The sequence below is a fragment of the Photinus pyralis genome, unplaced genomic scaffold (assembly GCF_008802855.1).
Source record: "Photinus pyralis isolate 1611_PpyrPB1 unplaced genomic scaffold, Ppyr1.3 Ppyr1.4_LG2, whole genome shotgun sequence".
NCBI lineage: Eukaryota > Metazoa > Arthropoda > Insecta > Coleoptera > Lampyridae > Photinus > Photinus pyralis.
In genome coordinates this window covers 3,124,435-3,138,901 of record NW_022170403.1, presented here as the reverse complement: position 1 = coordinate 3,138,901, position 14,467 = coordinate 3,124,435, and the positions used below count along the sequence as shown (strand labels likewise).

At 35.9% G+C, this 14,467-nt stretch overlaps 2 protein-coding genes across 4 annotated transcripts in view; both read left to right on the top strand.

Moving 5' to 3' along the window:
- LOC116164280 (protein slit) overlaps window positions 1-14,467 on the top strand; it is a 270,589-nt gene that overhangs the window by 69,915 nt on the left and 186,207 nt on the right. The window lies entirely within an intron of this gene.
- Window positions 2,128-4,202, top strand: LOC116164283 (cytochrome P450 6a2-like). The gene is made up of 3 exons (XM_031478433.1): window positions 2,128-3,383; window positions 3,427-3,678; window positions 3,730-4,202. The coding sequence occupies exons 1-3, from the start codon at window positions 2,261-2,263 to the stop codon at window positions 3,894-3,896; spliced, it is 1,542 nt and encodes a 513-aa protein (XP_031334293.1). The 5' UTR covers window positions 2,128-2,260; the 3' UTR covers window positions 3,897-4,202.

Sequence of the window (14,467 nt, the reverse complement as noted above, 5' to 3'; positions counted from 1 at the left end):
TTTGTTTTCTTGTGATGGGGGTTTGTAAAAAATAGAGTATATGAAACAAATCTAGACACAATAAATGACTCGAAAAAAACACCAATATCACTAAGGATCTGCTTCAAAAACATACCGTGTAAAAGTCGCGTGCGGTATTAAAATGTATCAGGGGCTTTTTTACAGTCGCCAAAAGATCGTAAATTAGCAAAAATGTTGCCATTTAGCAATATAGCCGCTCTTATTACTATAAACAAGAAACAGTTGGTTTTTTCACCGCCTATTCATTAAGAGACCTGAACACAATATTTTATAAGAGTTGCCTAGTAATTTAAATTGTTTTATAATGGTTGCGCCTAAAAGTGAATTATTTTATAGAAAACCTTATTTTAAAATAGGTGCAACCCAAGGAATCGTAGTTCGTTGAATTGAAAATACTAAATATAAATATCACGACATTTGCGGGAGGTAAAGATGTAAAAATTATCAACAGTTATCACTGCAACATAAGTAGAAAATTATCATATTGAGGAGGATGTTTTTTTGGTTATTTGAAAAATTTTCTCAAAACACTGGAAAATACAGGGCGCGCTTAAATGTTAGATATATGATATACATTTCTCAATAAAATTTCCCACGCATCAAAAATTATATTCTCTGTAGCACAAATAAGTTTCTAAATTATAGATTAAAAAAATAAAAAATTAAAATGGCTGTTTGCTATTGTCAGGGGTCATTCAATTTCCCTTTGCCCAAATCAAAATTGCTTGTTGCAGCAAATCAGAACATCATTAAAAGCATTTTTATTTTATAATTGTAGTTGTTTTGTAGAAATGTTTATATAGGTTTATAAAGTATATTTTATATAGCGTCGTATAAAAATCTTTAACAAAACTGTTGTAGGTATAATGTTTTTTTAAAGTTTTTATACGATTTGACGAAATGTTTATACAATAATTTTGTTATGTTTCAAAAGCTTTTACAAAATTACTAACCAAAACTGAAATGCTTGATAAAGTGGCGCCAATTTTATACTTATAGCTGTCTTATACACATTTTGAAAACGTTTCTGAGAGTACTGTTGTTTTATAATTTTTGTGCCGGAAACGTTTTGGAAACTATTATAAAATATGAAAATGCTAGTTGGGCGAAATGGTAAGGCAACTAAAGGCATAGAACTTAGGTCTTGCGCCGGTGTCCGAAATGTTATTGTGTGGGTGTAATACACCAATAAAGTTATAACTTTTAGAGGGATTGTTTTTGTATGTTGTAAGCACTTGCCGAATTCGATCAATAGCCGAAAAAACATCTTTGAAGATGATTTGATTTCACCAAAACACTAATATTTTACACAAGATGACCAGTCAAAAGAGCATACAACATTTTTTGTCTAAAAAAATATGCGACTCCCACTCTCTCATTGCCGTAGCCGTCTGCATCAGAATATTTAATTATACCTATTTATTGACCCGCGCTTTTTGATGACTAGCAAACTTGAAACAGATGACCATTGGTCCAAACCGAAATTTTAGAATGGAGATACTTCCCTACCAGGAGAGGGGGTGAGAACCCCTTAAAACTGCATTTTTTGTTAGCATTTTACAGGAAATCTATGCCATTTAGCCATAATTACAAAGACTGTAAAAATCTTCCTTAAAAATGCAAATTTAGAAACTAGATTTTTGAAATTTACCTTTATGTTATCAAATCTGTACAATGATACCCTCGAAGATATTATATCATTTTCTTCCCGAGAACCACATTTTGAAGGACTAACTATACCCTATCTACCATATCTAACATAGGCCTCCTCGACGCATTTTGCCTTAGACCTCCTAAAGTCTAACGGCGCCGCTGCCCCCCGGTCACAGACAAACACTCCCTTCACCTGCAGGCTGTTACCAACCAACGCCAACATAAGAAAATTATTTGTAATTATTTACCAGTGCCCTTGGAAAATGTTGGTCTAGAGATTGGGAATGCAGGAAATTTTATTCACTTCCTTGCCATTAATTACCATATTCTCATGATAATTCAAAGTTAAGACGGAGATTTTGATACTTTATAAGACAAGGCCATTATATTTTAAGCAATAGTATCAAATAAGTAAGTACATACATGAATTATTCCTTATCATCACGTATAATGATAGGACAGTAGTTAGCGCAATATTTTACGTGATATCTTAGTTCATCAACACCAGCCGCTTGTTTACGAATACGCATTGAGCTAAGTATTTAAAACATTCTCGTGTTCCCGTGTGGGACCAAATTGGTGAAAAATGGGTGTAGTTTACGAAGTTTTGTTCTTGCTAGTGTTAGGTGTAATTGGAATAGTATTGTACCTTAAGCACCTCTACACCTACTGGGAAAAAAAGGGAGTTTACGTATTTTCTAAACCGCACATCATTTTTGGAAACGCAAAGCCTTTACTTACAGGCAAAGGTGCAATTCGAGACTTGTTTAAGAAAGTTTATGACGACTGCCGGCGGAATTCACAAAAAATGAGCGGATTTTACTTTATGATGAAACCTTGTTTGGTGCTCGCGGATTTGGATTTAATTAAAGATATTATGAGTACCGATTTTGAGCATTTTACCGATCGCATATTTCATAACCACGAATCAGATCCTCTAAGTGACCAAATAGCATCGGCCAAAGGAGAAAAGTGGAAGCAGTTACGTACGCAACTCACTCCGGCTTTCTCTATAGCAAAAAGCAAAATGATGAGTCAGAAAGTGCTGGCATATACGGATAAACTAATTGAAGAATTAACCCACAATTATCGTGACAAGACAATTATTGAAATAAGTGAGGTGATAGAGAAGTATATGATTCGTTTGACAGAGGCCGCCATTTTTGGCATGGAGAATGACCAAATATACGGTCCCACTACCGAATTTGAATACTATTTAAAATGCTTCTTTAATAAGTCTCCATTGGATTTGTTAATCGCATTGCTAACGTTCTTTAATCCTAGTATGCTCACGTACGTTAGAGCGAGATCGGTAAGAAAAGACGTGAGTGACTATTTCTTAAAATTGTCCGGAGACATCATCAAATTTAGAGAAGAGAATAACATCGTCCGTGACGATCTTATACATTTACTCATTCAGTTAAGAAATAACGTCGATATAAATGAAACCAGCGGCCAAATTCTTCAAGAAAGTAAAATCAAACCTTTACTATCTTCTTCCCAGATCGCAGCAAATTGTCTCATTATAGCAATTGCGGATTACGAGACCGTAGCTTCTGCAGTTTCTTTTTGTTTATATGAACTCGCGCTTAAGCCAGATCTTCAAGAAAGAGCCAGGCGCGAGGTAGTCGATGTTCTAGCATTGCACAATGGCGACTTTTGCTATGACGTCGTCAACGAATTGAACTACGTCGAACAATGCCTCAAAGGTATGCATTTCGTAACCGCACCTTTTACACCGTCTCCTTTCAGAATCTCTGCGCAAATATTCTCCATCTGCCGCTCACAGTAGAGAGTGTACCAAACCGTACATAATTCCAAACACAGACATCCTTCTGGAACCAGGAACACATGTATTCGTGCCAACTAGCGGTTCTCACATGGATCCAAACATATTTCCCGATCCAGAGCGGTTTGATCCAGAACGGTTCTCAAAGGAAAACTGTGCCGGTCGCCATCCATGTGCATGGACACCTTTTGGCTTTGGTCCCCGAATGTGCATAGGTAACAAATTACCATTACAATTATCAAATACAAACAAAACGCAATCTTTAGGTATGAAGTATGGAATGATGAAGAGTAAAATATGCGTGGCGAAACTGCTCCTTAATTTCGAATTTTCCACTAATCACTTAACGGAAATACCAATAACTGTTAAACCGAAGGCTTTTATTACTAAAAGTGCAAATGGTATACGGTTGGATATCAGAAAAATTGATTAAGTACGGTAGCCCTAAATTAGTAACGTAGGATACGTAGATAACAAGTTAAGCTTCTTCGGGCCTAAACATAGCGATTGGAACTAACAATTAGACTTTTACATTCAACAGAAGTTGTTATTACAGGGGTAAACTTTAAATGTCTGTTGACGGACATGTTTCTTGTATTAGTGAGGTTCAATAATGTACTTACCTAAGCTAAATATAAATACACCAGTGTATCGCTCTGTACAGAGAATGCTGTTCGGAAGGTACCGGGCAAGATTTTGGAATATCTGATACAGTGAATAAAAATACCTTTTAAGAACATTTAGCCAAAAGAAAAAGATATGCAGCGCCATTCGTTACGACTTTCTCTCTTTGATTTCCGTCTGTTATTCAGTTTTACAAATAGGTTTTTTTTTCAGCAAGATCAAAGACTTTCAGGACCTCGGTGTTGGAGGACTGCAAGTAAGTTCTTTCCATTCGTAGAAATGAGCACACCATTGTGCATTTTTGTTTCAATCAATTGGAAAAATAGCAATTTTCTATTTTTTTTTCGAGGAAGAGGTAAACAGGCACAGTTACAAAGTTCCCATCACGAAATTGAAAACTTGAAGAAATTGAAGAATTTGAAACAGCCGCAGGATCCGAAGAACCGGACGAATTTGGAGAATTTAAAGAATCAGAATCATATTTAAAGGATAAATAATTACATATAGGGTGTCCCGTAAGGAAAGGTACAACATTTTACTACGTGTTTCTCGAGTGGAAAACGTCCTACGAAATGGGTTCGCAAATGCTTCGTTATCGAGATTTTTTTTTAAATAATTTTCATGGGACCTAAACCGTATTCTTACGGTTGGAAAATTATTTAATTTAACCAAAAAATAATATTAGTTATGAAAATAAATCTTTATAATAATTGCTCCAAGTGTCCACCATCACATTGTAAGCATAGTATAGACATGACACACTATATATTTACGTAATACTATTTTAAATTTAAAAAATCATATTGTAGCGAATATTCCAGAAATCCCGATAAACATCGACGCGCCATGAAAGATTAGTCATCGGCGATAAATATGACGTGTTTGTTTTCGAATATCCTGAAGCGTCATTGTGCACTCGAGAACATGATAGAAAGAATGTTGTTTGCTCTATAAAGAAATCGAATTGTGTTTCGAGGCAGATCCAACTTGAATGCGCTTGTGTTATGTTAATAAATTTATAACCGTCTTAAAATGGATTTAATTATAACTGTAATTCACTTGCACTTAATTTTAAATACTTAAATAACCAACGTAATTTAGGTTACACTGGTGGTGTTAAGTGCTGCTTACCAGCATTGATACCATGACTGTCGATAGGTTACGCAGACGTGCCAACCATACGATAAACAAACCTCAGAACCCCCCCCCCCCCCTCCCCACAATGGAAAATGCACAAGAGGGTCGTTGTGCAAGTACCGCCATCAAGTTCACGTTATAGGGCAAGAGTTGTCTGACACTGTGTCTCCACTAGGGCCGTTTTAAGGGGGGGGGGGGGGGTGAGTAGTGAATATTCCGGGAAATCCCAATAGACATCGAAGCGCCATTAAAGATATCGGCGATAAAGAATGAAGGTGAATGTGACGCAATTTTTCAGGAAAATATTATGTATGCTTGTTCTAGATTCTAGAACTTTCGGAAGGGTCCTTGAACACTCGAGAACATTCTAGAAAGATTATTGTTTCAAATTGTGTTTCGAGTCAGTTCTAACTTCGATGAGCTTGTGTTATGTTATAAATTGTAAATAATAAATAATAATCGCACTGTTATAAGTTAATACATTTTAAGATTGTTTATTGTCAGTTCATTCTATATAAATAAACAACATATACGCTACAACATCTCGATAATGAACCATTTACATTTGCATGTTCACAAAACACTTTCGACACGAAGTCACCTAAGGAACGCGTAGTACAGTTTTGTCCCCTTCCTCGCGGAACACCCTGTATTTCGTGAAGATGACGTTAATTACAAGGGCCGGTTCAATTCTAAAATGGGTGCATGGGTATCAGATTATCGCAATAGAGCAGCATTTACGTTTTCGAAAATGGAGATTTGGGTAAAAATATTTCACCTTATTCCTGTTCAAATTTGAGTGTTTCCGATGAAGTCATTGTGTTAAATAGCTATCGCGCGTTCAGATGCAGAATCCCTCAAAAATTGATCACCACTCACTTTCGCGCGTTGCTGCATCAGTTACAAAAACATTATGTTGTTTCTATATCATCCACGCTCCCTAAGGAAATTCAGATTGAGGACTTAAACTTGATCAGCATTCAGCCCTAATATGCTGACCAAAGCAATTGCAAAAGCAACTAACGATTAAACGGGTCGCATACGCTCCCAAGACGTTTCCTAATGCATTTCGGATATTCCTCTGACTGACCGAGTTCTTCTGCCAACACGTAATTTATTAGTAATCGATTTGGCATCTGTATTTAGAGACGTTTAACGAAATGAGCGTGCGACGTTGTCGAACCGAAAACAAAAAATAAAAATGCTACCTTTCAAAAGGTTGTAAAAGTTATACGAGCGTAAATGGTTTCCTCGCTAAAGGAATTTCCTAATCGTTTTTATTTTTTTTTTTTTTGTATAAATTTGTTTCTGCGTCTCTTTTTTAACAACCCTTTTTCACAACATAAAACATAAAACGCGTTTGTTACCTTGCGTAACAGAACAACAAAGGTATAATGGTTATCGATAAAATTCCTGTTTTCAAATTTATGTACAAGCCCCGGTCTGAACCTACTCTAAAATCATATACGAAATTAATACTAGAAGGTATTTGTTTCACAGACTGTGATCAGTTTAGGCGCTGAAATACGACAACTTTACCGCAATTGGAATGAGTTTTAATAGCGAAAACCTCAAATTCGGGCTTCAATTCGCGTGAGAGTTTTATGAAAAACGTATTCAACGTGTAAAAACCTGGAGAGGAAAATAGTCAAACACAAAACGTATACCATGCGATTGGTATCGAAACATTTTAATAAAAGTCGATTTTCGCGGATGTCAGCAGCGTGGACTACTATGAAACGTAAATTAAAACACAAAATGAATGTAGTAGCTAAAGGGCAACTTGAACAAACAAACTGGTTCGGTACGGTAGAGTTCGCATGAAAACCCCCGGCACGTACGGGTAGAATTGTAAATGGTGACAGGTTGACGAGATAGGAAGTGAGAGGTCCGTATGTTTCCACTCTCAAAAGGGATCGGCATGAGCAGCTGAAGGGGGTCAGTAGTCGTTAATTACCAACGTCGCCGTTTGGGGATAAAGGGATACTCCCGATTCGATTCTGTTTGCCCAGTTATCGGTTTACACGGTTCATCACAGTGGTAGAGATGCATTACATAAATTACATTACACCTCACTTACTACTAGGTACCCACTACTCAACGTCACCCAAACTTCGTAACGCAAAACTTTTCCTGGTATTTTAATTACATGGATAGTGGCAAAATAAGTGAAGTTGAAAAGATACACGACACCAATTAAGGCGCGATTTTAATTGTGCACGGGATTAAGTTACGTTCCCGTTACTCGATTATAGAGTGTATTAATAAATAAAAATGACGATTGCTCAATATCACGAACGTTCCTCTTCACGCTCGAGCTACCACCGACACCATCGAATGAAGACAAATGAAATGGTACGGTGACCCCATGACAAACTGACGAATGCGTGGAAACTAGCGTCTTCGACAATTTATCAAACGTAACCTTTCACCTCGACATTGTATTTCCCTTTGCGCTTCCACAGGTGGCATATATCACATTATGAAAGTCGATGAAGGTATCAAGAACGTGTTTGTTGCACGTGAGCGCCTCTTTCTGACATTTCATGTTATTTTTCTTCCATTCATTCACGCGTCTTGTAATAGCTTGCTTTTACCATCGTGCGGTCTTTTAAAAGACAATACGTATAGTCTATTACGGCTAGTTAAAAAAAAAACTAGTCGTCTACCATAAAGCTCTGCCCAAGCTGGACTAGAATCAACGACAACTTTATTTACACCATGACATCTTTTATGGGGAACAGCGGGAGCATGATTAAGGATCACTGAATCAGTATCTCCAAAGGACGCTGTTTCGTAACTTGTTATTTTTTTCTTTTCGATTTTTGTAATTCTACAACGCTAGTGAGCCGATAGCAATTTTACGCACGTAGCACGTAAAGCACAGCACAATTTTTGAGTTATGCTCGAGCTCGTGTACGGGAAACAGTACTGGTATGGTATCTTCAATCTCAATAGCCATTCTAAAGAAGTATCACTAAATAGTAGATACTTAATTACCATTACGTTGGCACCATATTTATTCGCGAAAATCTGTCCTATTGTAAAACGGCTGAAACAAATGAGCCCAAAGGATATCACCTTTGGCCTCATTTGATGCGAATTAGATATTCGAAATTTAGAAATTCAGTATGTGACATTCAAGAGTTAGACCAAAGAGTGGGTACTCTTTGGTTAGACTCAGTCATGTTGTTAAAAACAGAGCGGAATTTGGTCGATGCAATTGCTATCTAGTGAAGGCTTGGGACAAGTTAAAAAATAGGAAGATTAACCGTGAAGACTAATTCTTCCATTTGATTGTCGCTTGTGGAAATTGCCCACATGTTCATGCTACTTTTAGTACCTACCTATATTTTTTTCGTCTATCACGCGGCAAATGTTCAAAACTGACAGTCTCGTATTAACTATTCGTCATTCAGATTAACACTAGAGGCGCTCCTGAATAATTAACAAATAGCGCATATCGGTGGTGAGCGGTTTGTAAACATTGGGTTATTCTAACTGGTATTTAAGTGAAATTGTACTAATTTGAAAATGAATTGATTTTATTATGTCGTTTTTTTAGACTTGAAAATATAACCCCTTAATCCTATACTACCTGAAAGGCGTTTCTCTTAAGAACTTCAGGGGTGTCTTGAATTAGCTTCACCACGCAATTAACTTAATTTTCTAATTACAAATAAAGATTACAATTTTTCATTCAGTTTCTAGCGCACTCGCACAAGTGGACAACAACTCGCCGACACTCCCTCATGTTTTATGCTTTTTATGCTATTCGTGACATAATTACACTGACCACAATTTAAATGATAGGCATTCTTCAATGTGTCGTACTTTAATAAATGACGATTTATTTTTTTACTATTTTTTGCATACCTAATCGCACAGAGTGCGTGCACGTACCATCATTCAACGTGAATATGCGCTTTAAGTTTTACTTATCGCGAGTAGTGCAATTACACTATTTACAAATTAAATGTTTGATAAGGTTGTGTGTGTGTTAATATGTGGCACTAATTGTAGCGTAATTACACTGACAGGAGTGATAGAAAGTTATTCAAATCGAAGTGTGTCAAAGAATGACGTAGCTATTATAGATCCCCTATTTTTTGTTGCGTAATCACACTGTTCACAATTAAACCCTTTGGAAAGGTTATGCGTTAGACTATGATTCTTTAACTTATCCTTCTTTTTGGTTGCACTAATCACACTTAAAATTCTTGAAAGTAAGGTGATAAAATGGACGTTTTAAACTATTCCTGCTCTTTAAGGTGTAATTACATTGATTACAAACGAAATTTTTGCAAATGTATTTACTTTTGCAGTCATAAAAACTACAATATTGATTACTGTTGGGCATTTTAAATAAACAAAAATGCTGCCACCAAAGGTATCGGTGTGAATAAAGAGTCAAAACAATCACAATTAGCCAGTACCGTGCATTTCTGTCATTTCTCGAGTGCAAGTTTGCATTTTTTACGCTTCCTCCCCCATCATTGCCGATGTTTTCGTTACGGCCCTGTGTACAAGTACCGCATTTAATTTCAAAACGTAGGGTAAAAAGTGTTTTTGCCACTGCTCACGTTAAAAGAAATGGGTTGCCACTAGCAAAACGTATAAGTATTACAACATTAGTTTATAATGTAAGCGATTATGATAGTAGTGATTGTTATACCACGAAAGACTATCATAATAGTCCAGTCAAATTAGCTCCAAAAGTAGTCTAAACTATGGATATTGTCATTTCACTCAACGAGACCAAGTGTATTCCATGTAAAAAATCCGCTCAATCCGAAAATCATAGTCCCCCTGGCCGGAAACTCCCGGAATAGTCAGGGAGACACTTCTGAAGTCTCTAAATCATGTCTTACGGCGTTTTATGCTACAAACTGGCAACAGGTGGTTCTAGCCTAATTCGGCCCCGCTGAAAACGATGCACCCTGTTGCCAGACGCGATTTTGGCATTTAAGCCCTTAAATCCAAGATGGTGGCCGAAATTGCCGTTGGTAAAGACCTCCCGCAGCGACATATGCCTTGGACCTAATTACCAATATGGCGCCTGGAAAGTCCAAAAACAGTGAAAAAGTCTTTTTTCCGTATTTTTACTACACTGGCCACTCCCCATTTCGGTGGTCCATATGCGAATTCCAATCCGGATGTTACACACCTGAATGGAACCAAGAGGCAGAAATTGGTGTGGCGGCGTAATTACAGGGCATTGGGTATAAGTAATAGTTATTTACATAAAAGTCCGGAAAATGATACATTACTGGCGAGGAAATATTGAATTTAATTTCCGAGTCAGGTAATTTCATTTTACTAAAGAGTTTTGTATTAAATTTTACCTGAAATCGTATTTAATTTAACATTTCAATTTTATATAAAACTTTTGATTAACGTCAATCTGTCAGTGATGACAGGAGTCACTATAGACATTTCGAAACGTCACAAATGCGGCCAGTAAAGTGCCGGTGAAGTCAGTAAAGTGACAAGCGGCAGGAAACGTAGTCTGCTCTATCTGAAAGTTAGCATGAAAATGAAGGTTTCATAGGACGATTTTGGGTAAAATTACATGAATGTGATGTAGGGCTCCATTATGTAGTTGATGCAAAGGAATTAGAAGTTTTTTTAAAGTAAATATAGTATTTCCTTTTCTCTTTTAAACTTAATATAGTTTAATTTTCTTTTCCCAGCGAAAACACAATAACACTATATTGAGCTTAAAAATCTAATTTCTTTAGGTATATGAAAATATGCTTCCTAGGTTTTCTTTGATTTTTTAATTAAAACGTAACTCTTGGCAGTCGAAACTGTTTAGTATATTGAACACTAGCTATATTATGCAAACTGTCAAAAGATTTAACGAATAACAACGTTACAGTTAAACTTTTTAAAACATTGTGGCTATTGTTGTAGCAATTCCACTATAACCGCAACCACAACAAGCTAAAAAAGAGAGTATAGTGGGTGGTAAGTTTCAACTGCAGCATCATTTCCATAAAGTTTTTAATTTTGCATAATACTAGTGTTCAACATTCTATACAATTTCGACTGCCAAGAGTTACGTTTTAATTTAAAAAAACGAAGAAAACTTGGGAAGCATGTTTTCATATATTTTTACTTACCCAATGCCCTCAAATTTCACCGACAAACCAACTCCTGCCTCTTGGTTCCATAGTTATCGTTTATAGGAGCGGGGTTCCCACATCCTCATTTAAGCCCTTCAGGTGTGTAACATCCGGATTCCCGCAATTCGCATATTATTGCTCTGGGCCACCGAATTGGGAATGGGGTGTAGTAAAAATACGGGAGAAAACGATTTTTCACTGTTTTTGGACTTTCCAGGCGCCCTATTGGTTTTTGGGCCCCAGGTATAGGACGCTGCGAAAGGTCGCCACATACTTAAATGTCAACTTTACCATCGAAATAAATATTGAACGCTCAAATGCCAAAATCGGGTCTGGCAACAGGGCGCATCGTTTTCAGCGGGGTCAAATTAGACTAGAACCGCCTATTGCCATTTTGTAACACAAAACCCCGTTAAACAATCACTTTTCAGAAATGTGTCCCTAACTAGAACATATTGTTATAAACAAAAAATTACGAAAAAATGGGAAAATGTGGTTTTTTTTTCGAATTTTACTGCAATTATCTCGTTAACTATTGCTCTAAGGGAAAAAATGAAGATAATGAATATGTTTGGAATCGAATTTTTTATGATACGGTTGGTATTGAAAGTTCATTTTCAAATGATGTTGTGTTTTACGGAAAAAGATAAAAAAGGAGTCCCGAAAATGAACAATCTGTGTAGCATTTCAGTGTATTGCTACTTAATTTAAGTTAATTTTTTGAAAAACAGCAAGATTTATATGCAATAAAACGTATATTTTGTTGCATACAAATCAGGATGTATTCTTATACTTGTTACGTTTTACGGTTTTCCCAATTTATACCAAATAGAATGTCATTAAAAGATAAGGGACTTGCCTGCTAAATGCCGTATTGACAAGACATGCGCCCAGCGCAGATTTGCAATTAAATATTTTTGTCAAGAATAAAAAAGAGAATTTGATTCGCTAAGGCCGTTAGCCGGCGAATGTGGTGCAAAGCCTCTTCTTCTGAAGGGTAAGTCAAATCAAATAAATAATTCATTAGGTAATTCTGGATTTTGTTATTAGGGCATTTAGAAAGCAACTGGGTTTAAACTTATCTACCGCTACACCAAAAATATATATATAGCCGTAGCTACCTGTTTTGTGTACCACAACTGTAAGAAACCCTAAAATAATCTTTTTCAACAATTGTGTCGATGATTCTTGCAAATCGACGTACTGTGGAATTTTTTTTCCAAATCCGAAGAATTTTCTTAGTTGACAAATGGAATAATTTCCAAAATACAGCAACAAATGTAAATCTATAAAAGGCGAATCGAAAGCTTCCGGAAAGACTTTCATTTAAAAAAAAATACGTCCAAATCCGATTAATAGTTGTGACTTTGGGCTTCTTTTCGAGACAACCAAAAATGATTTTGCATTTAACGATTCTTTAAAGTGTGACCAAAATGTATGATTTTTATAAATCATAGTGCCAGGTTACCTTCCTTGATATATTTCGGGAGTTATTCCATTTATTAGTCAACTGAAAAAATCCCACAGTCCGTCAATTTGCAAAAATCATCGGGAAAATTTTTGGAAATTGTTGTCTAGGGCTCCACTATCTGATGTAAAAAAATTGAGAACGCTCTGGGAGTCGCCCAGTTTGAAAGACAAAGCATCGTTTCTTTAATTTGATTATTTAATTAATCAATGACTATGAAACTCATTGTGATCGGGTTTATCATTGTTGTAATACGGATTTTCAAAAAGATTGGATGAATTTTACTTTAGTAATAATGAATTGTTAATTTTCGGGGTTACTTTTTTATATTTTCCTATAAAAAACAATAACATTTGAAAATCAACGTTCGATACCAACTGTATATACAAAATTTGATTCTAAACAAAATTTTTTCTATTAATTTTTTCCCTCAGAGCAATAGTTAACGAGATAATTGGAGTCAATTGCGAAAAGAAGCGACATAATTGAACTAAGTGCAAAATGATATTGATATAATAATATTACTTTCCTCACGTCAATTTCAACACTTAATCATAAAATTTGGAATGTGTTATCGCCACGATTTGTGCCATTTTGAGATTTTGAAAGAGAAGTCATACCTGTATTGAAAGTCGTACAGCACGTTTTACGTGATATGCATTAAAGTTTTTCATAAATTTGGAAGAAATCGGCTGTCCGTCTCTCGAACAATTGAAAGAGAAACAACCGTATCGCCGTCTCCATCATAATATTGAAAAACCGGTGTGTGCCTTAGAAAAATTTTTACTCCTTCAAAATTGGCTACAATAAAAGTAAAACATTAATTTCGTTTGTCAAGAAGAATGTTGTTCGAGGCTATGCTCGGGAGCGATATCCCGATTGTGAAACAAGACGTTCAGAAAATGGAAGTACTTACACGATTTGCAATGGGAAATTCCGAATACCCCAAAGTCAAGTACTGAAGATCGTGAAGAAAGTAAGAAAAGTGTAAGAAGGGTGTTAGCTGTTGCCGTACATTTTTCTAAAGTTAGAAGGGAACGCCTTTACCTAATAGACAATCCATATTTGAAAAAGTGTTCTTGTTTCAGACTGGCTAATTTGAAATATGATGATGATTTTTGGATTGACCGCCAACGCGACCGCCAATCTATTAAGTAGTAATGAAAGCTCTTATTAGACTAAAATTCTAGTTTTTCTGCATATCTTACGTGTATTATACTAAACAAGACTCTTCATTACGTTGCACTCTGTTCAATTGAAAATGCTATCAGTTATATCAGGTTCGTTGCCGTACCAATAACTATTTTCCGTTTCGATGATTTATTTGAACTGTTATACTGCCATTCCACTATAGTTTACTATCGTGAAAATGAATACCGACAACGTAATATAAAGGGAATTACGTCGCTCTAAATATTAATCAAAGGAACCATGTATCACAGTCGACATTGAATGTAAGTCAAGCAATTTGTAATTAAAGAATTCATTTTTAGTATTATTATGGTATTCAAAAATTCAACTCATCCCCAAAAATTCAAATTCTTCGCTTCTTGTTACGAAAAACATATTTTTCGGGCAAGGAGGATAGTTTAAATTAAATAAAATTGAGAACCTTGTAACAAACGATTCAAAGGGTGAATTTTGCGT

Coding starts and splice junctions, on each gene's coding strand:
- LOC116164283 (XM_031478433.1), top strand. CDS start 2,261: ATGGGTGTAGTTTACGAAGTTTTGTTCTTGCTAGTGTTAGGTGTAATT. Junction 3,384..3,426: donor CGTCGAACAATGCCTCAAAG/GTATGCATTTCG, acceptor GTCTCCTTTCAG/AATCTCTGCGCAAATATTCT. Junction 3,679..3,729: donor TGGTCCCCGAATGTGCATAG/GTAACAAATTAC, acceptor CGCAATCTTTAG/GTATGAAGTATGGAATGATG.